This window comes from Cavia porcellus, unplaced genomic scaffold (genome assembly GCF_034190915.1).
Source record: "Cavia porcellus strain 051 isolate PalLab524CR breed Dunkin Hartley unplaced genomic scaffold, mCavPor4.1 scaffold_29, whole genome shotgun sequence".
NCBI classification, from domain to species: Eukaryota; Metazoa; Chordata; class Mammalia; order Rodentia; family Caviidae; genus Cavia; species Cavia porcellus.
In genome coordinates this window covers 46,019,546-46,046,251 of record NW_026947512.1, presented here as the reverse complement: position 1 = coordinate 46,046,251, position 26,706 = coordinate 46,019,546, and the positions used below count along the sequence as shown (strand labels likewise).

The following is a 26,706-nucleotide window of genomic DNA, read 5'->3' as shown; positions in this document are numbered from 1 at the left end:
TCTATTAACTGGTGATTTCTTATTTTTTTTGTAGTTCTGTATTACTTGTACCCTTACATTGCTTTGTTTTGTTTTGTTTTTTCTCTTTTTCTTTTAAATAAAATTTAAAAAATATATCACATCTAGGGGCTGGGGATTTAGCTCAGTGGCATAAGCACCTGCCTTGCAAGCAGGCAGTTGTGAGTTCGATCCCCAGTACTGATAAAAAAGGGAAAAGACCAAAAAAAATCATATCTTTTTCATCCACTCTGCAGTTGATGAGCATTTTGATTGTTTCCCAGATTTATCTATCACAAATTGTGCTGCTATGAACATGGGTGCATATATACTCTGTGACATGACCTTTTCAATTTTTCTGGGAAAATACCCAGGAGGGGAATAGCTGGATTGAATGGAACTTCCAATCCTAGTTTGTTGAGGAATCTCCATACCGATTTCCACAGTGGTTGCATGAGTCTGCACTGCCACCAACAGTAGAGCAGGGCTCCTTTTTCCCCTGCAGCCTCATCAGCACTTATTATCATTTGTTTTCTTGATGGTGGCCGTTAGTTCCCGGGTGAGATGAAATCTCAATGGTATTTAAATTTGCAGTTCTCAAATGACCAGTGATGGTTATTTGCCATTTGTATATCTTAATCTAAGAATTGTGTGTTCATCTCTGATGCCCATTTTTGGGGAGGGTCTTTGATGCAGGCTTGATGTTTGACAATTCTTTGTACCTTCTGGATATAAGTCCTTTGAGGTATTATTGGCTAAAATTTTTTCCCACTCTGTGAGTTTTCATTTCACTCTGTTGGTGATTTCTTTTGAAGTTCAAAAACTTTTTAGTAATATGAGATCCCGGTTGTTGATTCTTTTGAAGTATTTTCCGTGTTTTATTCATGAATTCTCTCCCTACACCTATGTCTCCAAGACTTTTCCTCCAGTATATTTAGTGTTTCTGTTTTAATATTCAGATCCTTGATCCATTTTGACTGTAGTTTAGTGTATGGTGATAGGCCTGGATCTATTTTCATTCTTCAGCATGTGATAAGCCAATTTTTCCAACACCGTTTATTAAAGATGCTTTTTTCCAGTGAACATATTTGGTCTCTTTGTCAAATATCAGGTGGCTGAGTGTCTTTGTAGTAGTGTTTGCAACTTCTGATCCGTTCCATTGATTTTCAGGTCTATTTCTTTGCCAGTCACATGATGATTTTATTACTGTGGCTTTGTAATATAGTATCAAGTCAGGAATTGAGTTGCCTCCTGTCTTGCCTTCATTGCCCAGAATTGCCTTTGCTATTCTAGGTTTCTTCTGTTTCCAGATGAATTTTAGGAATATTTTCTCTAGATATGTAAGGTACCTTGATGGTATTTTGATTGGGATTGCCCTGAATCTGTATAACAGTTTTGGATGTATGACCGTTTTCACAATGTTGGTTCTTCTTAATCAAGAGCAAGGAATATCCTTCCTTTTTCTAATATCCTCTTCAACCTCCTTTTATAGGATAGTATGATTTTCAGCATATAGGTCTTTTATATTCTCAGGTTGATTCCTAAGTATTTCATTTTTTAAGATACTATGGTGAAGGGTGATATTTCCATAATTTCTCTCTCGGTGAGTTTTTTTGTTTGTATACAGGAATGCTATTGATTTTTGAGTATGATCTTGAAATCAGCTATGCTGCTGAATTTATTACCTCTAGTAGTCTTTTAATGGAGTTTTTGGGGCCGTCTATGTAGAGCATCATGTTGTCTGCAAATAATGATAATTTAACTTCTTCTTTTCCTATTTTTATTCTTTTTTTTTCTTCCTCTTCTCTGATTGTTCTGGATAATATTTCCAGAACTATATTGAATAGGAGTGGTGATAATGGACATCCTTGTCCTGTTCCTGATTTTAGAGTGAAGGTTGTCAGTTTTTGTCCATTTAGTATAATGTTGGCTGTTGGTTTTTCATAAATGGCCTTTATGAGATTGAGGTACATACCGTCTTTTCTGAGTTTCTGTTGAGTTTTTATCATGAGCAGGTGTTGGACTTTATCAAAAGCTTTTTCTGCATCTATTGAGATGATCGTGTGATTTTTATTTTTGGCTTTGTTGATATGGTATATTACATTTATTAATTTGCTTATGTTGAACCATCCCTGCATTCCTGGAATAAATCCACTTGGTGATGGTGTATAACCTTCTTGATGATTTGTTACATTCTATGTGACAATATTTTATTGAGGATCTTTGCATCAATGTTCATTAGTGAGATTGGTCTATTATTGTTCCTTTTTGGTTGGGTCTTTCTCTGTTTTTGGTATCAGCATGATACTTGCCTCCAAGAATGATTTAGGGAGGACTGCTTCTCTTTAAATTTCATTGAAGAGTTTAAGGAGTATTGGCATTAAATCCTCTCTAAATTTCTTATAGAATTCAGCTGTGAATCCATCAGGACCTGGGGCTTTTCTTTGTTGATAAGTTTTTAATCACATTTTGATTTTCAGTAGCTGATATTAGGTTATTCAAAATTAATTTTTTCTATGATAAAAAAAAACCCTTAAGATATTCATGACTACCAAACAAGCACTCTAATAAAATTCTCAGGAGTATCCTACATGAAGACAATGAAGCCAACGATGCCAAAAACTTTTAATGAAATTAGTATATAAATTGGGGTAAGAAGTTAAACAAAAGGAAAAATTAAAAGAATCAGTAGCTGAGAAAATAACACAATAACCAGAGCAAGTCAATACCTTTCAGTAATAACTTTCACTGTAAATAATCTGAATTCCTCAATCAAAAAAATTTCTATATGAGGTCAGAAAACACATCCTAACAATATTCTGCATGCAAGAGACATGTTTAAGCCAAAAAGAAAATCACAAACTAAAACTCAAAGGATGGAAAACAACATTCCATTCAACAGGAGTCTAAAAACAAGAACCAGTAACTATTCGGTTTTCAGATGAAGTGGATTTCATGCAAAAACAGATCAGAAGAAGCAAAGAAGCTCACTATATACTGACTAAAAGAACAATTCAACAAGTAAAGATAACAATAGTAATAATATATGCACCAAATAATGCACCCAACTTCATAAAACAAGCAACAATGGGCATAAAAGATCAATAGGCATCAACATAGTCATAGTGGGGGACCTCAAGATCTCACTATTATAAATTAAACAGGCATTGATCAACAATGAAATATCAAGGAAGCCAACCATGCTCTTGATCAGATGAACCTGGTAGACATCTACTAATGTTATAGCCTACAACAACAGAATACACCTTTTTTTAAAGCAACCTATGGAGCTTTCTCCAAAAGAGATTACTCAGTAATCCATAAAGTTTGCTTAAATAAATATAAATGAATTGAAATCATACTGCAATAATCCTATAAATCAATGAGAAAAAAATAACAAAAATATACAATTGGGGACTACACAAATTACTATTGAATAGAAAAACTGTCATAGAAAATTAAGGAGGATTTAAATAATTTCTAGAATCAGACAGTAATGCTAGTACAACATACCAGAACCTATGGGACACAGTTAAAGTAACTCTAAGAGGAAAGCTTATTACTATGAATACCCACATTTAAAGAAGACAAATAAATAACCTAATCTTGCATTTCAAGGCCCAGCAGAAACAACAAGTCTAAAAGTTATCACAAAGAAATTGTAAGAATTGGAGTCAAAATTAATAAAATTGAAATCAAAAAAGAATAACACAAAGAACAAATTGACAAACTAATGATTCAAAAGAATAAACAAAGTAAACAAATCCTTAGCCAAACTTACCAAAAGGATAAAAGTAAAGATACATACCAATATAATTAGAAGTGAAAAAGTTGTAGTGACAACAGAAACCATGGGAATGCAGAAGATTATTAGTAATAGCTTTCAAAACATGTACTCCAAAAACCTGCACAATCTTGAAGAAATGAATAGATTTCTAGATGTATATGAATAAAAAGTTCGATGCCACAGATATAAAAACCATGAACATTCCAACAACAGACAATGAAACTGAAGGACAGACTTTTTAAAACCTACCAACAAAGAAAAGGCAAGGTCCTGATGGATTCAGCACTGAATTCTGTAAGAATCTGGGGAAGATCTAATGCCAATACTCTTAAAACTCTTGAAGGAAACTGACAGAGGAGTACTGCCAGACTCCTTCCTAAGAGCTAGCATTATCTTGATTCTAAAACCAGACAATTATTAAACAACAACAGCAACAACAACCAAATGGCTACTCTATCAAAACAGATACACAGATTTACTGCAAGCCTAGTCAAAATACCAACAGTATTCCTCACAGAGCTAGAAAAAACAATCCTAAAATGCATATGGAACCAGAAGAGACTCACAATAAACCTAGAGAACAGGAGAAAACATAAAGCAATTTAACCCTAGACTTAGATTACATTACAAGTCTACACTGATGAAACTAGCATGTACTGGCACAGAAACTGACATATGAATCAATGGAATAGAACAGATGATGCAGAAACAACCCCTTGCACACTCAGCGATCAGATCTTTGACAAAGGGACCAGAAACCTAAGCTGGAGGAAAGACAAGCTCTTCAACAAACAGTGATCAGAAAACTGATTAGAGAAGTAAAAAAAAAAATTGGACTTAGACCCATATCTTTCACTATATATGAAATATAATCAAAATGGATCACACTTACTTATTAAAACAGAAGCAATCTGATGAAAGACAAAATAGGTAAAACTCTTGAAGACAAGCACAATTAAGGACCTTTCAAACAAAATCCCAGTTGCATAAGAAATATCATCAAGATTCAACAATTTGCATTAAATCAAATTTAAAAGCTTCTGCATAGTAAATGAAACAGCTAAAAGAGTAAAAGACAAACTACAAAATGAGAGTAAATATTTACTTGCTACTCCTCAGCCAGAAGACTAGTACCTAGAATATTATAAGAAACTCAAAAACAACTACACTCTGAAGAATAAAATAAAAAAGCAATTGAAATAGAACATTTATCAGAAGAACAAATCACTAATAAGTACATGAAAAAATGTTAACCATCTCTGGATATCTCTGTGTAAATTAAAACAACACTGAGATTGCATCTTACTCAGGAAAAATGGCTATCATCAAGAAATCAAATAATTACAAATGCCACAGGGAAAATGGAACACTTCTCATAGATGGCGGGAATGTAAACTTAGTACAACCACTATGAAAAACAGTATAGAGATTCCTCAGAAAACCTAACAGTAGAAATTTCATTCAATACAGACATTTCCCTCTTAAGTATCTCCCTAAGAGTCAAAGATGCTGTATTACAGTGATACTTGCATACTTTTGCTTATGGCACCACAACTCACACTAATCAAATCTTGGACCTGACTTATATGTACATCATCAAATGAATGAATAATGGAAAGTTCTATTCAGCCATCACTAAGGATAAATTTTAGTCACTGTGGGAAAATGGATGCACCTTGAGACTGTAATGTCAAGTGAAATAAATGAATATACAAGCCCAGACTTCACATAACTTCTCTTACATGGGGAACTCAAAATATAAATAATTTGAAGAGCAAAATAAAAAATGGATAACAATAAATAGGGAGATAGGGGCCTTGTAAACTGGAAAGGGAACTAGAAATGGAGGTAGAGACAGGGAAAGGCAGGGGGAAGTAAAAAGTGTTAAAATACGTTCTGTGTGTGTACGCAGATTCCCACAATGAATGTAATCACGTACAGCAAACATGCACTAATCGACATAAAAAATAAAATAAAATAAATAGGCAAACTGAGTAGACTTCTGAGAGGGGTGAAGGGAAGAGGCAACTGGGAAGTGATGATCAAAGGCACAAAGTTTCAGTTACATAAGATGAGTAAATTCTAAAGCTCTACTACGTATGCAGCATAGTGTCAACGGGTAACAGCACTGTGCTGTGCATTTAAAACTTAAGAGGAGGGCTGGGGATTTAGCTCAGCGGCATAAGCGCCTGCCTTGCAAGCAGGCCGTCGTGAGTTCAATCCTTGGTACCGATAAAAACGAAAAAGACCAAAAAAAAAAAAAAAAAAAAAAAAAAGTTAAAACTTAAGAGGAAAGAGTTTATTTTAAATGTGAGTATCATGAACTAACAATTCTACAGGATGAAAGAGTTTTGCTGAGGGGATGAATATACTTCACATTTACAGATTCACCAAGTTGTATACACTTGATGTGCACATCACTTTATTTTTTATTAATCATATTTCAATATATCACTTTTAATTTTTCATTAATTAGTAATGTTTTAAAAAATAAAACCAATTGGGAATTAGGAAGCACATTATTAGAACTATAAAATCTATTGGGTATGCATAAGAACCTAATTGAAACTATAGTAGCATGGACAACAGTACTCAAAATTATCTCAGATGAAACACGGGAAAAAATGAAAAAGTAAACTGAATGCACAATGACCAATAGCATGTAGTTCAACAAAGATATATAACACAGAAGAAGAAGGCAGATTAGAACAGAAAATCTAAAAAGCAAGGGGATCAAGAGGTTGGAGGGTGGGAAGAAAGGGAAGATAAATGAGATGAAAAAGAAAGTAGGGTTTGTTGTGCACCAACTTTCTACAAGGAGCATAAACATTCCTCCATATTTCTGCTGATAAAATGAAATTCAAATTAAAATTTAAAAATGAAAAAGGTCTAATACTGGTATAGTTTTTTTTCTTTTCCTAATTCTTTGGAAAAGCATTTCAAAATTAAAGGGGGCAAAAGTTTAGCTGTTTCATGGGGACTGTAAAATATATATTTTATATATACAAATGCACTTGAGTGATACAATTACATTTGGACCTAAAAGATGTGAAATGGAATTATACTGATGTTGAATAAGTGTATGTAGTGGTATAATAACAGTTTAACAGATTCTGATATATAAACACATATGTTTTATTATAACTAAAAAAATTAAAGAAAAAAGGACACAAGTGAGAAACAAATAGCTAATTTATATCCCTATGCTCAAATTTAATAACTACATTAAATGTTATGAGGTAAATAAAAAACTGAGCTAAAAGCAAATATTGGCAGAATAGACTTTTAAATAGGCATAATTACTAACAATGCAGGCTTAAAAATGAAGTTGGAAGGAGAAGAGGGAAAAATATGCCATGCATCAGTATAAATGTGAAGAAGCTGTACTAGCACCAGGCAAGGCAGTTTTCAAAGCAAAGAGTGATAAAAAAAAAAAAGGAGGGATACCGCATAAGGATAGAAGGACAGATGTGCCAAAAATACATAACATTCCTATATATTTGTACAGTGAAAATCAGAGCATCCAGGTGTATGCATCAGAAATTGATAGAAAGAATGAAGAGAATATGTTTATGATGGCTTTACCAATAATACATTAATTTTTAATAGCAGACAAAAATCTAAAACTGTTAATCAACTCAGCATAGTAAATGTTTATAGAACATTATACCTAGCAACTACATAAAGAATACATCTTCTGCTTAAACATATTTGAAAAATGTGCTGATACAGATCATATGCTGAGGTATAAAAAATCAAAACAAATGTCTAAGGATATAATAGTACAGAATGTATTATAAGTGAATCACATGACAAAATATCAGCAAAAGATAACATTCACAAATATTTAGAAATATAACAACACATTCATCTCAAGCCAAATGAGAAATGAAAGGAAATTATAAAATACTTTGGACTTAATTATGAAGCATGAAAATAGGACATAGTTGACTGGACAGTAATAAAACATTCATAGCTTTAAATGCTTGCATTTTAAGGTTTTTCAAATAAATCCTTATCCAAATTTCTGCTTTTAAAATTAAAAATGAAAATGCAATATCAACCCTAGCAAATTAGAATGAAGATGTCAATGAACAAAAGAAATCAATAAAGTAAAAAACAAAAATCAAGTCATGTTTTAGTCATTTTAAAAAATATAAAAGAATTGATAAATTCCTACAAAGACCAATCTCAAAATAAGACAAAGAGGATATCACTACATATCCTACCACAGGAGAAAGGAGATCATGAGAAACCATACCAACCATTTTGTTGTACTAACAAAATGCACACTTTTTTTTTAACAGAACAACAATTTATCATAATCCACACAGAAAGAAACAAATTGAATAGTCCTGTAAATGTAGAATAAATTGGCTTCTTAATTTAAATTTTTCCACAAAGAAAATCTCTTCTTTTAGTTTGACAGGTAAAATTGTTTAATTTAATTAGAAATGATCGATATTATGCAAACTATTTCATTAATAAAGGTGAATATTTCCTACTTCTTCTATAAGACAATCACAACCTTAGTACAAAAAATGTGACAAAGAATCACAAGAAAAGCCAATATAAGAAATAATTTCTTAAAATCCTTAACAAACAGTATCAAATAAAATTCATCAAGATGAAAAAATAATCTACCATGATCAATTAGAATAATGAATATAAAATAGGACCAATTTATATAGTCATTATATTTACTAAAAAGAAGGAAAAAAAGATATGAACATCTCAGTTAAAGAAGAAAATTCACCTGACAATATTCAGTCATTCATGATATTAATTCATAGCAGACAAAAGACAGGATGAAACTATCATTATCTGACAAGGAAACATATATACACCTTATATACACACATAACATAGTTAGCTTCATCATTCCTGAAAAAAATATTGAACATTTTCTCCATACATTTCTATGTGGGAGAAAGAAAAGATGTTCTTTCTCATCATTTCTATTAAACATGGTTCTAGAAGTTAAGGAAATTCAATAAGGGAACAAAAATAATCAGTAAAATTATATTTGTTCATAAACAAAAATGATGCTGTGTACTGAGAATCTAAAGGAATAAAAAATGTAATGGATTGCACATATAAACTCAGTCAGATTATGGAATATTTACATGCATGTATATGTCAATAAATGTATATCAAATATATTTCTATCCACTAGCAAAGAAAAACTGAAAATAAAATTGAACAATCAATGCAAGTTGCAATAGTATCAGAATTTATAAAGTTCATAAGAATCAGTTTAGAGATCTACAAAACCTCTAGATTCAAAACTATAAAATTATGTTAGAGAATATTTAAAAGACATCAAAACACAGAATAATCATGTCAGTGGATTGAAAGACCCAATATTGTCAAGATGGCAGATCATCCCAAATTAAGCATCCCACTTGTCCCATTTTGTTCATTCTGTGTGTGTGTGCGCGCGTGCGCACGTGCACACACGTGTGTATAACTGGACAAGCTGATTTTAAAATTTATTTGAAAATGCAAATATACATTTATGTATATATTATATATAATATTGTCAAAGAACAAGATTAAAGGACCTTAACAAACCACTGTATTGAAGAAAAGTATTAACTTTAAAACATTTTACATTATGATTGATATCTATCACCATAAAATTGTGTGGAAGACAACTTGAGTGACTCCCCTTGATGCAGAACAATTGCTACAACTTTGATGCTATTGAGACGTATTTCCTTATACTGATGCATAGAGAGCTGACTATGGTATTTCCTCCTCTCTTCAATTGGCTCTAAGTATTGCAAATAAGTCTAGCCAGGTACCCGTATGTAACCTCTAAAGCCATCAGACAGTCTCCCGTTTTCTCGCATAGTGCTGTCTCTAAATTATGTAATCACAGTGGAATGGTAGAGCCAGTCAGCTCCAGGAATGTCAACCGGGTGTGAGCTTCAGGGTAAAGAAGCTATGACTGCCCAGGGCACAACAGTTGACATGTCAGAAACCAAAGCAGCAGCCTCCTAAAACGATTCAGTTGCTACCTTAATTGAATTATGCAAATTGATCCTTCTGCCTATCCTTATCTCTGCATTTTGCAGAGATGCTTTTCTCCCTACCTAGCTAGCCAGCTCAAGTTGCTTATATAATTTCCACCATCCTCACTGTCACTCATCCTCGAGCTACCCCCTTCTTCACAAGATAATAAATTCTGGTAGAGGCCTAGGATCAGGGTCTTTTTCAGCACATCCTCACGAGAATTGGACGTGGGACCCCTTGGCTGCCCTTAACTTGGAATATGTCTTGGTGTCTTTACTCTCGCTGTGGGTTGCATTGGAGGTGGTAGATTGGAATTACTTTGCTGGGATTCCAGTAACATCTCATGTGATTGTAAATATGACTTTTGGATTGTGAGGAAGACTAGAAAAGGGATTATAATACTTGGATGATTGTACACAATATTTGGGATTACAATAAAATTCAACTTTCTAAACTTGCAAGTAGAAACAAAATATAATTAATTCATGTATATATATTATTTGCCATTCTATAACACTCAATTCATAGATTCATTTTTTCTTTACCAATTTTTATTACAAAAATATGTATCAAAATTAATGCATTGAAATTAAAGTATAAAGAATGGTATCAAGAAAACATTTATGTTAATTCTATTAAATAATTGTTATGATCTGCTTTGTTTGCTTTTCACACATAAATATATACACACTGAATGTAAAAGAACTCAGCCAAGCAAAATAAAATTTAAATGTAATTATCAATAGTAATAAAGGTCCAAACAACTGTTTATTGACTCTTCTTAATTCGTGGTAGAGAGATGAAAAAAGTGAAGAATTAGGATGAAACAAGTCCCTTGGAAGCATCAAATTATTATTGAAACAAATAACCACACAGCCGCTTTAAGACTGCACTAATCAACCAAATGTCTTTTATAGCAATGTAGCAAACATACATCAGAACTACCTTTAGATTTAACTAATCTAGCAATGAAAATTTGCTTCTTTGTACTTGCCACTGAAAAACAACAAATAAATCAACATAAAAGTCATAATGTAGACTTCTTTTTGTGAAGTGCTACTTTCCTGTTCTAATTTATATAATTTGTAAAGGAAGATGACCCTATAGAAAGAATTTTTTCTCCCTTTCCCCACAAAACTATAGATTGTAAATCTATAGTTTAATCAGTACCCTGTACTACAGCAATATGCTTCTTCTCAATGTACAATAAGGAATTTCACACAATTACCTAGAAAAAAATATATGTCCAATTTAATAAAGTGTATAATGATGTTTGATAACATAACTGCAGTGATTATACAGCAAAAGATGCATAGCATGTTGTTGTTCAAAAAAATGGATTTATGAAGATGAAATATGCTTTTGAAACCCAGTATATTATGATCAATTCATCTTGAAAATACTCTTTCTTTAAGGCAGTGACAAGCTGTTTCATTTTAATTGTTTCAAATTACTAATATAAAAGCTATAAAAGAATGAGAAAACTAAAACTAGATTCATTCATGATTTAAAATATTTAGAAAATTTTACAGCATAAAAATAGTAACAGTGAATTAAACAATAATTACATACCACAGCAATTCCTGAAGCATACTCCTCATTACATATATTCTCTGGAAATGTGGCTCCTATAGACTCGGGATACTTGTCAAAACTAAAACACAAGAATTTTACTCATAAATGCATTTTACTAAGTTCATATTACTAACGATAAGCTTCATAATAGCAAACATTAATCAACAATTACTGTTGCTGCTATGAACTATACTGTACATTTTCTCAAACCTTCACAATGTTAACAAATATTTCAGTAAATTAATTTTGGATGATAAACATTCAGGAACAGAACAAGACTTAATTCATATAAAATGTTATTACACTAATGGTTATAGTCTTCATTCTTGTTTCTTAAATATTTCAACCCAAAAATTTCAATTGTCTATGATATAAATATTTATTTACTAAAAATGAATATTATTGCACTTTAGATTCAAGAGAGCATGACAATTCAATATATTCATTTTATTAGGAAATAAAATTTTTATCCATTAGGTAAGAGACAGAAATACAGAAATTTGGTAACAGGTAATAAAAGATTATAAACCAAAGGAAATTACACCATTCATTTTTAGTTTTCATTACTTTATTTCTCTTTATGTAACTTTGCATTTTTAAATACTTTAAAAAAATTTTTTTACTGTGGTCGAAACAGATAACAGCTAACCAGCCTTCCTAAATTTTTAAGTACATGGTACAGTCTGATAAACACAAGCTCTTTAGTGTATATTGGCTCACAACGTCACACTCGCGAAGCAGGCACTGTGCTGCCTCAATCCCAGGCACATCTTTTGTACATTTGTGCTGCTGATAAAAAACTTTTTAAAGTTTTCATCACATTAGCTCCTTGAGGACAAGGAATCTACCTTTTTCACAAGCCATGATTTCTGTGGAATTGTAGAACACATTGGTTACAAAGTAAACCCTTATTTTTAATAATTCACATATTAAGCTTTTTTAGGTTATCCCTTCTACGTTACAAGATGCAGGATATTATACTTACGTTAATAAGTATGCAACATAATGTGATTTGAGACTAACATGTTTACGTTTCCAATCTGAAAACCTAAATAAATCATCATCAGGACGCCGTGTGTTTGTGACTTTGTTTGAACGTGACCAGATTTCAATGGAAGATATTAGAACATGCAGTTTTAATTGGGTAAACATCTAAATGAAAAAATAAATGAGAAATTTTAAATAAACTTGAAAGTTACATTGAAATTTTATAAAATATATTTAACAGTATTTTGATTACATAGTCAAGAGCTCAACAAATATTTCACACATTAGTTCATAAATTCTATATTTTTACAATCTATAAAATAAAATGATTTTGAAGACTCACAGCATTAACGAGGCCAATGACCTGAATAATCTTCTGGGTTACAGTCTTTATGTCAGACCCCAAATAATCAAACTGAAAAAGAGAAATTATTAGTAAAAACAAGTGGATGTAATGAATACATCACATTTCTTTACACATACAATTGCTGGACTCTAAAGTAGCCATAAGACTACATTCAATTGAAATGCAGAAAATTTAAAAATGATTTATAAATAGCGACTTGGTAAAAGCACTCAATAATGCAATTTTAGGAATATTTCATACACTTGAGACTGAGGGTCACAGGACATGAAGTTGCTCTAGTGATTGTAACCCCATTAATGATTCTGATTTAAACCGCCATTCATTCACCAATCTATCTTCACAAGAGCTGAGACCTGCTGAAAATCCAGTGTCTGGTTTTTGTACAATAATAGTAAAACCAAGGAGAGATAGAAATATTTACAAATAATTTTGGAAACTTCAATGCCTCTCTCAACAACTTCTAGAGCACAGTAAAAATTACCAAGAATTCAGCATACCACAAACTTATAGTATCAGCATACCTAACCTTTCACTCTACAAATGCAGAACACTCATTTTTTAAGCATTTATGCAACATATACCAAGGTGGATAATATCTTTAGCCTAAAACTTAGCTCAATGAATTTAAAAGAATTCAAATCATACAGAATGTGTTCCATAACAATAAAACAAAATAAAAAAGATAATAGGAAAAATATCACTAAACACCACACCTCTTAGTAATCCATGGATCATAGAAAGCTTCAAAATTCCAGTAGACAAAATGAAATGAAAATATCAAAATTTTGAAATAGAGCAGTGATAAGAAGAGACTTGATAACATTAAATGCATACATTCTCTAATACTAATACTTATATGGTTTCATTTTGATTGGAATTATAGATCAAATTTTATTTTTTAAGAAAATTTTTCCAATACTGATAATTATTAAAGAGCTATTTTTATAATTTAGATTGCCTGGTTGATTGATTTTATTTTGTGATGCAATACGAGGGATTGAACTGAAATGCATCCTCAGCCCTTTTTAAAAATGTGTTTATTCTGAGACAGGGTCTCCTCATGGCCAGGCTGAGGTTGCAGCACTCCTGCCTTAGTTTCTCAGAATTCTGCGATTAAAAGGTTGCATTATCACACTCAGCTTCATCTACAGAGTTTTGTATACCATGCTTATCAGACTTTTTTATTTTAATGATAGTCACTGTTTATCTTTATTAATTAAAATGATCTATAAAATGTCAATCTAATATTGTCAGCTTAATTCTTTTTTTTATTCAGTACTTGCTAACCTACTCAGAAATGTTGTTTTTACGGGAACCATTTTTTCATTTTGCTAATAATATTTAATGTGAAATTTACCCTCAACAGCAGTTCAGATGCAGACCACAGCATTATCGCCAACAGGCACCATAATGTAGAGCTGATCTCTTAAAACCTATTCACCCTGTACAACTGACACTTTGTATAGCAGCAGCTCCCTGTTTCCCTAACATCCCTGGAAACCATCGTAACCCAACATGGATCACTTATTCAAACACAGTATCAGCTGGGTCCATCACTATCATAGGATACAGAATTTCCCTCTTTTTTGAAGCTCCGTATTTCACTGTGTGTCCATTCCCCCTTTTCTTTCTCTATTTTTTTGATAGGCATCAAAGTTGTTTCCTTATCTTGGATATTATGAAAAAGGTGCTTCAATAAACATGAGTGTGCATATATTATGTTCAAATTGTAATTTTAATTCATGTGGATACAAACACATAACTCTGAAAGCTACATCATGTGATAATTCTTTTTTTTTTTTTGAGGAAGCTCCTCCATACTGTTCTCCATCACCATTGTACAATGGATATTTCTTTTGTCCTCATCCTTAGCAACACTGACATAGTGCAATAGAAGCCATGAGATAACTTGCATTTACAAACTGCCTGATGATTAATGATCTTGAGCACCTTTTCACATACTGTGGACCATTTGCATGTCTCAGTGTCTCCAGGAATCTAGTTTTTTCTTTCTTCCTGGAGGCTACAATCTCTTTCTGCCTTAAATGTCTGACTGTGCTAATTCCATTAAAGCTCTGCATGAAGTAAAATACAAAACGGACACTCAGTGTGATACTACAGAGCTAGGTACAGCAGAGCCGTACCCTACTTTTCCGTCCATGCTACCAAAGCAGCAGCTACAGTGCTTCACCTACTTTGAACCTTTTAGAGCTTTATCCACCAAAACTGCTGGCAGCCAGGCCAGAACAGTTTCTCTAGTGTCCTTTGTGAGGTGGGACAGAAAACAGCCTCTCAAGAGTTGCACTGAAAGACCAGGGACAATGGCACCACGATCTATTCCCCCTTCCCTCCTGAATTAGAGGGTTCAGGTCAACGCCTGCTCTGTACTTTACAGATTCATGCTGCCTGCAAAAGATGCCCAGGTCACATGACTATGTCAGCTCTTTGAACCATTTATGTGAACCAGAAACCATTCCTTTAGGGAATACTGAAAGGCCATCAATCTTGGACTGTTACCAAATGCTCCCACCACTCAACAAAGAGTCATATTTCTCTTGGCGCTAAGCCATGCTATCTTGGGGGAAGGGCTGATGCACATAGAGTGAAATTGTTCTGCTTACTTATTTCTGTGTGACTTATCTTGGTATTGTTCTTATCTGGATACTGTAACTTTTTAACTGGATTCTGGACTTCTCATGAAGATACTTTATTGCTATATCATTAAATAATCTGCTGGAGTAATTATCTTCCAGTCTTACCGGAGTCACTTCCCCATGCGAACTTTTTCCTATCCAAAATGATGTATATTTTTGTTACATTTATTACTTTTACTTAATTTTAATTTTATTACTTTTTAATATTTTCATTACATTTTTAAATTAACTTAGGGAGAATCCATTCTTTACATTGTTGGTACTTTCTATCCAAGAACATAAACACTTCTTAATTGTTTATGTTTGTTTGTTTTTCTGGAATAGTATACAGATTTCCAAACATTGGGTTTACATTTTTCTTCTAAGTATATCCCTAAGATTATATTTTTACTGCTGCTATTAAAAGTGTATCTTCTAATCTGAAGAAAAAATTGAAGGCAAGAGAGAAACTTCAATGGAGGAGGAAGAGGCCGCCTGCAACCTTTCCTTCTGGAGTCCAGAGTCATTGTAGGGGAAATGGGTGGCTTGCATCTGCCTCTGCAGTGATGACCGGCAACCTCAGAGGCCTGCACTGAGAGGCGCACCAGTGGAGTCAGACTGCAGGGACCGGTGATTCTGTTCCTAATCAGATGTCAGGCAAGAGAGGAAGGCAGTCATCTTGGAGCCAGCCCAAAAGAGCTCCTGAGTCAGAGCTGCTGCTGGCTCCACCTCGTGGCTTCCAGCCACGTTTAAAACACAGAAAGTGTGGTGGTTGCTGTGGGCTGGGCTGGTCTGATTTCAGCCTTGCAACTTGAGGCCAGCCTGAACTTCACTGGAAATAAGGGTGCAAGCTTACTGGGATTATCCACTACCTCACTGTGGAGCTGTGGCTGGCTTGCTGGGATTAAACCACATGAATCTGGACTCTGACCATGCAGGCTATCAGTGGCAGGAGACACACACCTTCAAGAGAATAGTTTTTCTTTTTTCTTTCCTTTTTTATTTAATATCTTGTTTATTTGTTTGCTCTTTTGTTTATATTTTTCATTATTCTTGTTTTTATATGAATATAAAAATGGTTTCCAGGGGAGTTTCTGTTGTTGTTAGTTTGTTCTATTCCTGTTTTTATTTTTTCCTTCTCTCTTTCCCTTCTGTCTTTTGCAAAGTTTCCCAAAGTTTGTGTGATCTTCCTTTGCTTCTGTTTCTCTTTTACCTTGCATCTAATCTCTTCCTTTTCTATGTTTCTCTATTTGCCCTTAAACCCATTTAAATTTTCTTCCATAAGTGTGAAATTGTCATATTGAGGGTTTATTTACTGCATACAAAGGTCTCCTTTTTGCGCATGATATTGATTTTAACTCCATATGCTTCTAAGTTCTATATTTCTTCTTATCATAGATGATTAAAATGTTCAACTTGCAATAAATGGAGATTTTCTAGTTCTCTTTCTTTACTACCAGTATCTACTATAATTCCGCAATAATAAAACAACAAACTATGCCAATATTAACACACAACCCCAGTTTGTGTGATTTCTAGTCTAGCTGGCATTACCTGTGGCTGGTTGCACTGTTTTAGGGCCACAAGTGCTTCTCAGCAGTCAGCAGCCAGTAGCAGTATGTGCCTCTGTGTTACAGAGTGTTGTGCTAGTGTGAGGGTGCTATGATTTCAATGTGTGATGAAATGCTCAACATTCTTGGCCACAGACATAGCATAGAGGTCTTGAGGCTATTCCTGTATACATTAGTTCTACCCAAAGCTAGTTTAAGTCTCTACATTGTTGACTACTGATCAGTGGCTATGGATGAAACTTTCAGACCAACTCTAGGCCCAGCATATAATAATAGATTACCTATTTTTAGTCCCTCCCTCAATTTATGTTGAATAGCACATCAGCTGTAGACTTGGGATGAATTGCCCTCTAGGAGTGAAACTGCCAAAACACCAACAGCAGACTCTCAGCAAAGCTGGACTTAGGGTACCATCTTGAGCTGCACTAACAAAAATGACAACAGGCTCAGATAGAATAAGCAGTCTCTTTGACATTCTAGAAAAAAAAGGCATGAAGCCAGATTACAAATATTGGAATAAATACCCTTACTGTTCAATGTTCAAATGATGTTTTACACCAGCAAACATCGATAGCTGTCAGGCACCTGACATTCAAATTAGGAAAGCAGAAACTGATCAGACAGAATGGGCGGAGTCTCAAATGAGAATTTAAAACATCTGTTTTAAAGTAAATTCACTGAATTTCAAGAGAGCAATATTCTAACAGAAATTTAACAGAGAAAGAGAAGCAATTTTTGAAAATCAAACAGGACTTGAAAAATAAAACATATGATAGAAGGAATCAACAACAGAGTAAATCAGACAGGAGCAAGAAGCAGCTCAAACACAGTCTATTTGAAGAGAGACTACTGGAGAAGACAAAAAAGAAACAGGAAGGAGAAATCAAATGAGAATTCTGGGCATTTTCCTACTAATAGGCCATTTTTAGAATGTCACTAGCAGATCTGCCTCAGAAAATTTGTCCCTGATTGCAGCAAAGACAGTCCTCATGCCTGCCACTGGCATCCTCAGAGCAATTTATATTTTATTTGAATGAATAGCCAATACTTCTTTACATGTATGCCTGTGCCTCTGAAATCTTAGTTTTTAAAAAAAACTTAGTAAGAAAATTAAAAAGTAATTTCGCACAGGAAAAAAGCTCATGGCATTTAAAAAATAACTTTATCAACAAAACACAGCTAATTAGATGAAAAGGATTTGAGATGGATAAAAGGGTAGAGATCTCTACGCTCCCAAACAAATACATAAATTGTTTTTGTTTTAAGCCACTAAATTTTGGAGCATTGCTGGGATAGATAGCTTAGTTTACAGTTGTCTGATGGTCTACTTTGTCTGAAAGTAATCTAGCCACAACCATGTCTTAAAATTTGTGTTTTTCATGCCGTATTTTTCCAGTCTTCTATGTTCATTATTTATGTAAAATATTTTAGGATGTCAGTTGTAGGCAGAATGTATGTATGTCTGTTGTATGATTTTTTTCTCTGCTTTTAATCTTTTTCTTTCAGTTTTAATAGCACTGCTATCTGTGACTGTGTCATAATTACTGACACAGATGAGTTCAAGCATTTCATTTTAAATCTAGCTTTTAGCTTCATCCCATATTTGAGACAGATGCTAAGTGTATAATGCATTTCTTGCTGCTCATTACCTTTTCTCATAATTATGTTTATATCTTCTTGCTTTTTCATAATTGTTTTGCAATTTTATAAAAATTCAGTTATAGGAAGTGCATTGTCTGTATAGTGAATCAATTTACCTCTACTAAAATACACCCAATGCTTTAGTGAATCATTAATTTTAATTTTTGCTGACTGCTAACATTTAGCTCAGCTTTTCTAACTCATATTCCCCTTTTTGGAAGCAGCAGACTCCCTTAAGAGAAAATAAAATATTTTTATTTTATAACTATTTTAAACATTTAGTATCTGATTGTTTTTGGGCTTTACATTTTTTCTGTTTGCTATTGTCAATGGTGATTTACTTCCTTATGGATTGTGAGATCATATATGACTGATATTAATCTATAATAATCATAAGGTATCCTACTTGAAGTATCATTCTTCCAAGGATAAACACTATTTGTGTCCACTAAAATAACATGGACCAAATGTAGCCTCATAGATGATAATCCTAACTGAATATGCTAATATCTATTCAAAGCCTAAATGTTCATGGAATTTGAAGTATAGTCATGAACTTGTAATATGATGAATTTGCTCACTTTTTCCTTTCTGTTTATTTTATCTAGAACTACGAAGAAATGAGATAATTGGTTTTCTCCTTTTACTTGGAAATACAGCCTATTTGTCATGGTGACCAGCCTCCAATTATGATGAGGTAGTTAAATATTACTATTGTAAGTAGAGTTTGAAGGTTTGAAGAAGTTGTAATCCATCCATTTGCTGGGAGTGTAGCCTCTTTGACAAAAGAAAAATAGTCAGTAAAACTTAAGAAGATGCTTCATCTTACAAAAGTAAGATGAAGAGTTCCTATCTATAAAGGAATTAATAACGTTTGTTTTATTCATATTTTTTTTTGGTACTAGAAATCGAATCCAGGACTGCACGCTTTCCAGGTAGGCACTTATGCTGCTGAGCTAAATCCCTGGCTTTATTCATAATTTTTATAATGTATTATCTAGAAATGCAAAATAACAATGGTTGATTTCCATTAAGTCATTAGAATCAACTTAAAGACAGATAATAAATAACTTAAAAATAATAATGAAAATACTAAGACATACCAGATTTTTATTCACAACGATATACATGTCAATGTATCGAGGGGATAGCTTGGAAACTGTAGTTTTCTGAAAAATATACAAAATGCATCTTGAGGATTCGACAAAACTTTAATTTCTCTTAAAATTATATTCAGAGATAAACTAAACATATATACTTATTGAGTATATAACAGAGCTATTTTAAAATATAAAATATAGGTACTAGTAAGGATTCTATCTCAACAAGCGCTGTGATTAGCAAGAACTTTCAGTGAGAATTTCCAACCTGTAAAGAAACTCAGATATCTTTCTTTGTTGTAATAATTGAAACTAAATTTTAAGTTTAATAACATAAAACATTCCTTTTCTTATCCTTGTGATAATCTGTATACTAATAAATCTATATATTAGTATGATTAATAACAAATATGTTAATATTTGTATTTTCTATATGTCTGTATCAGTCTTCTAATCATTTATTTTTAGTATGGCTAATAACCATACTGATAATTGTTTTAGTATTGCAGATTTATTTTTACCAGTTATTAGGAAACTAATTTGTGGAGGAAAAACTCATCACTGCTTTACTCACACATACCTTACTTAAGCCACTAAAGAAATTATGCAGCTTTGAACCTTTACGAAACAAGCATTTAATATTTTGATCTAAATTATCTCAGTAATAGAGGAAAATGAATATATTATACTTATTATCGAAAAGTCCACTTGTGAAAATGTTGTAGTATCTTTTAGTCCTATTGTATTTCCAAGATTACTTGCTGAGTTTAATTTTGCTAAGCTTGTGTCTAAACATGGCAATGAGCAGAAATTCCATTTAAAGTCATGCAGACCTTTCATGAAAAACGTTAAGATTACCAAGTCAGCAATCAAACCTGGATATAAAAGCAGTTTTCATGTAACAAAACTATACAAAACAAATAAAACGAGAGTTAACACTTACATGTACACTCCTTCTCCCTTGACTCTCTAAATTATGAATTCGAGCATAACTATTATTTTTTCCAAAGAGAGGAACATGGGTGTTATCGTTGTTTTCTTCATAGATCATGTGCGTAAATCCTGATAAAACCTCCAGTGGTTCAATTGCATATGAGACGTTTTCGAACTGTATTACTCCCCTGAATATGAATTAAAGAAAGTTTGAATTAATTCTATCAAAACTATAATTTCTTACAAGAAATTTTGGCCAGAATCTCTCTTTCAAATTCAAAATCACTTTCAGTTTTCAATTTTTCTCTCTTTGTTCCTTATGGTCTTATACCAGAAACAGACCACAAGGCATTTGTTGCTTTCTATTACAAATATTTTTTAAATTATTTTAAAAATTGCATGGTGATGGCACGGGTTTGTGTTCTTACACAGCCCTTTCCAGACCCTTCCTAGATTAGCCTATTTAACATCTGTAGACACTTCCTTCTTCAGCCTTAGGACCTTTGTACTGTTACACTAGGTATGTGTAAAATAAAATGATGAATTTTTACTCCACAAACATCCGTAAACCTAATTTTTCTCTGATACTTACTGTCCTAAATCATGTGTTTATGTGACCTAACTGAAGTACTACATGCTTAACCACGAGAGAGCCAAAATGACCATCAGTTCAGGGTTTCTAGAACTATAGGTTATTCTAGCAAGCTGAGGTTAGGACAAAAACTGAATTTTGGAAAAGAAGCATCAAGTGACCAATGTATACTCCCTGCATTCAAGATTTCTCAAAACTTTCAAAATCAACAAATACCCTCTTATCAGGAATAGATGCTGCCGGGTGACCAATTCTATTTATTACAAATTCTGATGAAATTCTTAAGGAACTGAAATAGAAAGATGGTTACAGAACTAGGAAAGAAAGATGGAGGATTCATTCATAGGCTAGGAGGATGTAATATGGGTAAACGACATTATCTTTAGTCTACAACCTGAGTCCCAAACAAGTCGCGAATACCACACGAGAATGTGGAAAGCCTGCGACATAGCCACTGTAACTGCAATCCATCTGCAAAAAATAACAGACAAAGAAAAGCAAATGGATGACTTATTTTTGAAATGCATACCCCAGATGTATCATTTATATTTTTTTACCTAACTTAGTACTTTAATATGACTGGCAATTATCAGATGAATTTATGTCAGACAGAAATAAGCAATGCATACAGGGTATCCGATTTCATTGAATGTGTGAAAGAATATTCCAGTATGGACAGACTATTCATATTTTTAAATAAAATACAAAATGAAAAATCTGGAAGAAGAAAAACCTAAGACTTACCTCAGGTAACAAAGGCTGAGAACGTTGGACACCACGGTTGTCATAAAAATAAATCACAGAACCTGAAGATAAAAATGACCTAGGGAAAAACAAGCTAAAATGAAGAAGAAGAAGTACAAAAACGCTCTTCATGTACACATTGTCTATGTATTCAGGAATTTAAAATAGGATCGACTACTTGGAACAGCCTATTGTCCAAATAATTTCTGTCACGTAAACCTCATACTGAGGGTGGCAATTTTACTAGAGTAACACACTTTACTGATATGCAGGTCAGTGAACAACTCAAACTACTAGGTATCTCAAAGTGCCAGTTTCCTGCACAGAGTATCCAAATATTTGTCTTTATCCATAATTGATTTCAGAAGTTATACTCAAATCTCAAAATTAAAATGCAGAGCTAGGACTAAATTTTAAAAAAGATTTGCTTGGCCTCACTACAAATTCATATATACTAAGCTTAGCTCAGTCATGACTTCCTTAAATAAGCTTGGTCTAAATTTTTATTCGTATCCTTTAGTGAATATTCAAAACCTTGACACCACTCCTATCATTTATCCACGTGACTGCCATATTCACTGGCTCTCAGATCATGTTTCCACCATCAGTCCTTTTCCCAGGCAATTACCCCTGTGCTACAGGCCCTATCCATGCCATGAGCTAAAGAGATGCCCTTCCTCTCCTGCAATTAGCATCAATCTCTCCCCACTTTCTCTCTCCAAGTTTTTTATATTAACACTATTTTAGAAGTTATGTTCAAAACCTTGCCATCCCAAATAACTGCACCAAGCAAGTTGTCTTCTATACCCTTTACTTTTTTTCAGTTCTCAACTGATTTTTTTTATCCAGAGTAGTCTATGCATATATGCTCCAATTTCTCAATTCTTATTCATCTCAGAACTTCTCTGGAGAGCATCTATAACCATGAGTGTGTCAAATTTGAAGGATATTTTTTAAAATAATTACTGTACTGGGCCTCTAACTTTTATTTAAAAACTGAGTGCTCAGTCTAATTACTTGATTTATATTAAGCTTCACTCTTCTGTTATTTTTCCTAGCTCTGTGGCTCTCTCTAGTGTTATCTTCCAGGTTGGCTGCATTTTATTTGCTATCTATGCTAGAAATACTAGTCTTACATCTTCTCTCCAGGAGAGAAGAGCCTCCTGCGCTATGTCTTCCTGGCCATCGACACCTATGTACTTTCCCTCAATACTCAAGTCATCTCTTTTCTCTATTCAGAAGCCTTCTCAAACTCCTAAAGAATACTACTTACATATTTATCACCTTATAATAAAATTCCGCTTCTCTATTAATGTGTCTGAATGTCTACTTATCCATTCCAAATTCATGTTTTATGCTCTTCTTATACCTAAAACTTTCCCTAATTCCCACTATAAAATAGCTATCTATTCATTTAAATTGAAATCATGCTTAGCATAACAGTGTTTAAAAATCAAGAAACCCAAGAATTGAAACTTTTAAAGGAAAAATACTTACTGCTTTTTTTACATACTTACTCTTTTTTAAGACGGACAACATATGATTTTCCTTTTAGCGTAATGTTATAAGCAACCTAGAACAAAAGTATCCCAAAAATCCAACACTTGTAAATAGTATATACTAAATTATCTACTTTAACTTATGTTTTAAAAGATTGATAACGTTAATAGAAATATTGCAGTTGTATCAATTTCACTTCCTATGTGGATATTTAAAACTTCAAAATTCTAAATTGACAAATAGGTGCCTGCTCCTCACCACTGCCCTCATTTGTGGGGAGAAACTCACCTGATTTTCAGTTATCCTTGGTGCAGATCTTTCCCACCAGACTACCATGCCAAAGGCAAACAGTACGACTCACCTCAGGCCTCACTCTAAATCTGCGTTAAGGTAATCCCAGTTTTTTGCTATTCCCTTAAATTTTGTACTATCCGTTTTGGTTTATAATAAGATGCTCCTCTAAAGCCTCATTGGCTCACAGGGGGAGCTTGTGGGAGGTGGCTGGATCATGGGTTGATGGTACCAGATTATAGGTGTGTAATAACTGGGCTGACTGATTTAGCATAATTCTGAGTGTGGATGATAAGAAGGGTCACCCTGAATGTGGGCGGCATCAACCAATGGACTTTTAACCCAGATGGAATAAAAAAATAAAAAAACAGGAAAGCTGGATGCTGCCTCCTGCCTACCCAGTCATGGACTGTTTCTCCAGTGCCACACTCCTCTGTTATGCTGCCCTGCTTTGGAGCTAGCCAACTATGGACTGAAACTTCCACAAATAATAAACCTTTCTTCCTTAACATATGGCTGTTGAGTATTTTGTCCAAGCAGTAAGAAAGTAATTAAGAAAGTATCCCTAAAGACCTTGCAAACAGGAACACAACATTTTATACATATTCATATCCTTCCCAATGTGCTGTTGTAAACATGTTCTAAGCTGTCAGAGCATATTCACAACATGTTTCTGCCTGTGCTCAGCAGCTTTGGACTTGACATTTAAAGGCAACTTAACAGAATCTAAGGTATAAAAATACTATTCCCCGATTACATTATGTTCTAGATGTCTTCTTGTATCTACTGATGAAATCCTTTCAGGAACTGTGGTCTGCACAAAGGTTTTACGAGGATCTAAAAATACAGATAAGTAATATTTTGGTAAGTATGGTCTAATTAGGCATTTGTTTCTCTGAGCTGGCAGCTATTTTTAAATAATGCATACATCCTTCTTAACTACTGTGTGTATGTCGCTCTCTACCCCTTCCCCCTCCGCTTCTCTTCCCCTCCCCCTCTCCCCCCCCCCTTCTCCTACTCCTCCTCCTCCTGAGACAGGGTCTCACTATGTAATTTAGATTGGCTATGCAGCCCAAACTGGCCTCGAACTCTCAAGTGCTGACATTACAGGTATGTCTCCACTGCTCCACTGTCTTTTTAACAATTCTTACCTACAAATTTCTGAGTCCTTGCCAATATCTGTTTTTATTCTCTCTCTGTGTCACACACACACACACACACACACACACACACAATCAGCAGTTCAACAGCTCAGCAAAGCTAATAGCAAGTACAAAATTACAGTGCAGTCAAAGACATGGCAGTATGAAACCACATACATATTCGACAGGAAAGTAAGATCATTTTTGGGAAAGTGTGGAATATTAGATACACAGTCTTCAGTGGAGCAGTGAAAGGACAGCAGTTGACGAACCAGAAAAATCATAGATGAATGGTGATACAATTATTCCTAGGGGGGCAGAATTTTATAGTGAGTAGCGGACACAGATTTCATTTTTGTCCGTTTTATATATAAGAAAACTGCCCCGAGAAGTACAAATGTTCTCCCCTTGAGGTGTCTCTCTGCCCGTGTACCCAGAGGAAGGGGCCGGAAGCAGAAAGTGCCAGCAGGCACCCAGGCAAAGTCTCAGCCCTGTCCAGGAGAACAAAGACCGCTCAGACGCTTCGGACTGCGCTGAGGGATCACGTCTGGACTCACTGTTGCCTGCGTACAGTCTCCCAAGGCCCGTGAGAAGCACTAAAACAAGGAACATGGCTCTGATGTCCTAGAGCCCGTTGGAACTGCAGGTGAGGGGTTGCGATGTGACTCGAGCGCAGACCCAGCTGGGGCCTGCAGGCGGCGGGTGGGGCGGGGCTAGAGGGTGGGCGTGGCTAGATGGTGGGCGTGGCTAGAGGGTGGGGCGGGGCGCCGGCTGGCCGAATGGGGACTTCAGTCTGGTGGGGCGGGGCCGGCGGGCGGGGCGGGGCTGGGGCTCCTCCTCCTGCTGAGGGAGTGAGTTCGGGCTGTCGGTGTGAAACCGCAGCGCTACTGCAGCTGTTGAAGATAGCAAGGTTGCTTCGAGCTTCTCAGGTTAGGGGTGCCTGGTGAAGATTTTGTTTTTATATTTTAGTCAGACTTCTGGCTTTGGAATTACCGTCTCGAAAATAAACAAAATGCAAATTATCAAGGCTTGCAGCAGCGCTCATTCAGTCATAGGTACCATCCAAGCCCCTGAGCTAGAGCCAGGCAAAAAAAATGTTTGCAAGGACAACAACAAAAGATCTGCTGATAGCTGTGACTTTCAATTTCACTGTTGGACGAACAAAATAATAAAATAATATCTGCTCAAATACAGACTTACAAAAAATCTTGTGCAGTATCCGGTGCTATTATTGCTACCCTCTGTAATCCTGCAGTCCTGATTTTACTTTAATTAGCTTTTTTTAATTTCTGTACTAGAAGCAGAAAGTTTGATTTCTTAAAGGCCATAGGTGCTCCTTCCTTTGCTAGCCCACCTCGTAAGTACGTTAAATTAGGCCATACTCACACATTTACTATAATGTTGCTGCAAAAATAATGCAGAAGACATCTTTATAAATTACTTTAAAATGACTTTACCATCATGCCAAAAACTTTGGGAAGTTATTAGCAGAATGACAAACTAATCATCTTCAAAAGGAACCAAGTGACCAGGAGAAAAATTCAGGGTAGAGGAAATAAACAGAATGGACATGGTTGCTTAATGAATTTGGAGTATCATGTTGATGAAATCTCTTAGAAAAGAACAGAAAAAAATAGAATACAGTTATAAAAATAAAATGAAGAGCTAAGAAGAGTAGAAATATCGTTATTAATATCTAGATATGTAACAGCATTCCAGAAGAGAAGAAAAAATAGAAATAAGAGAAAACACTTAAAGGAATAATGGGTAAACTTTCTGTAGATTTATAATTAAAATGATAAAAATAACCCCAATTCTGATTTTCAAA

General features: G+C 34.2%; 1 protein-coding gene across 1 annotated transcript in view; it reads right to left on the bottom strand.

Moving 5' to 3' along the window:
• Positions 1 to 25,529, bottom strand: part of LOC100379225 (ADAM 5 protein precursor) — a 108,392-nt gene extending 82,863 nt beyond the window's left edge. The window contains 10 exon segments of the mRNA NM_001173099.1: positions 11,375 to 11,456; positions 12,363 to 12,529; positions 12,708 to 12,779; positions 19,680 to 19,745; positions 20,620 to 20,797; positions 21,596 to 21,672; positions 21,946 to 22,024; positions 23,463 to 23,518; positions 24,494 to 24,573; positions 25,436 to 25,529. Coding sequence (NP_001166570.1) covers positions 11,375 to 11,456; positions 12,363 to 12,529; positions 12,708 to 12,779; positions 19,680 to 19,745; positions 20,620 to 20,797; positions 21,596 to 21,672; positions 21,946 to 22,024; positions 23,463 to 23,518; positions 24,494 to 24,573; positions 25,436 to 25,490 — 912 coding nt within the window. The 5' untranslated portion in view covers positions 25,491 to 25,529.
• Between the last annotated feature and the right edge of the window lie 1,177 nt (positions 25,530 to 26,706).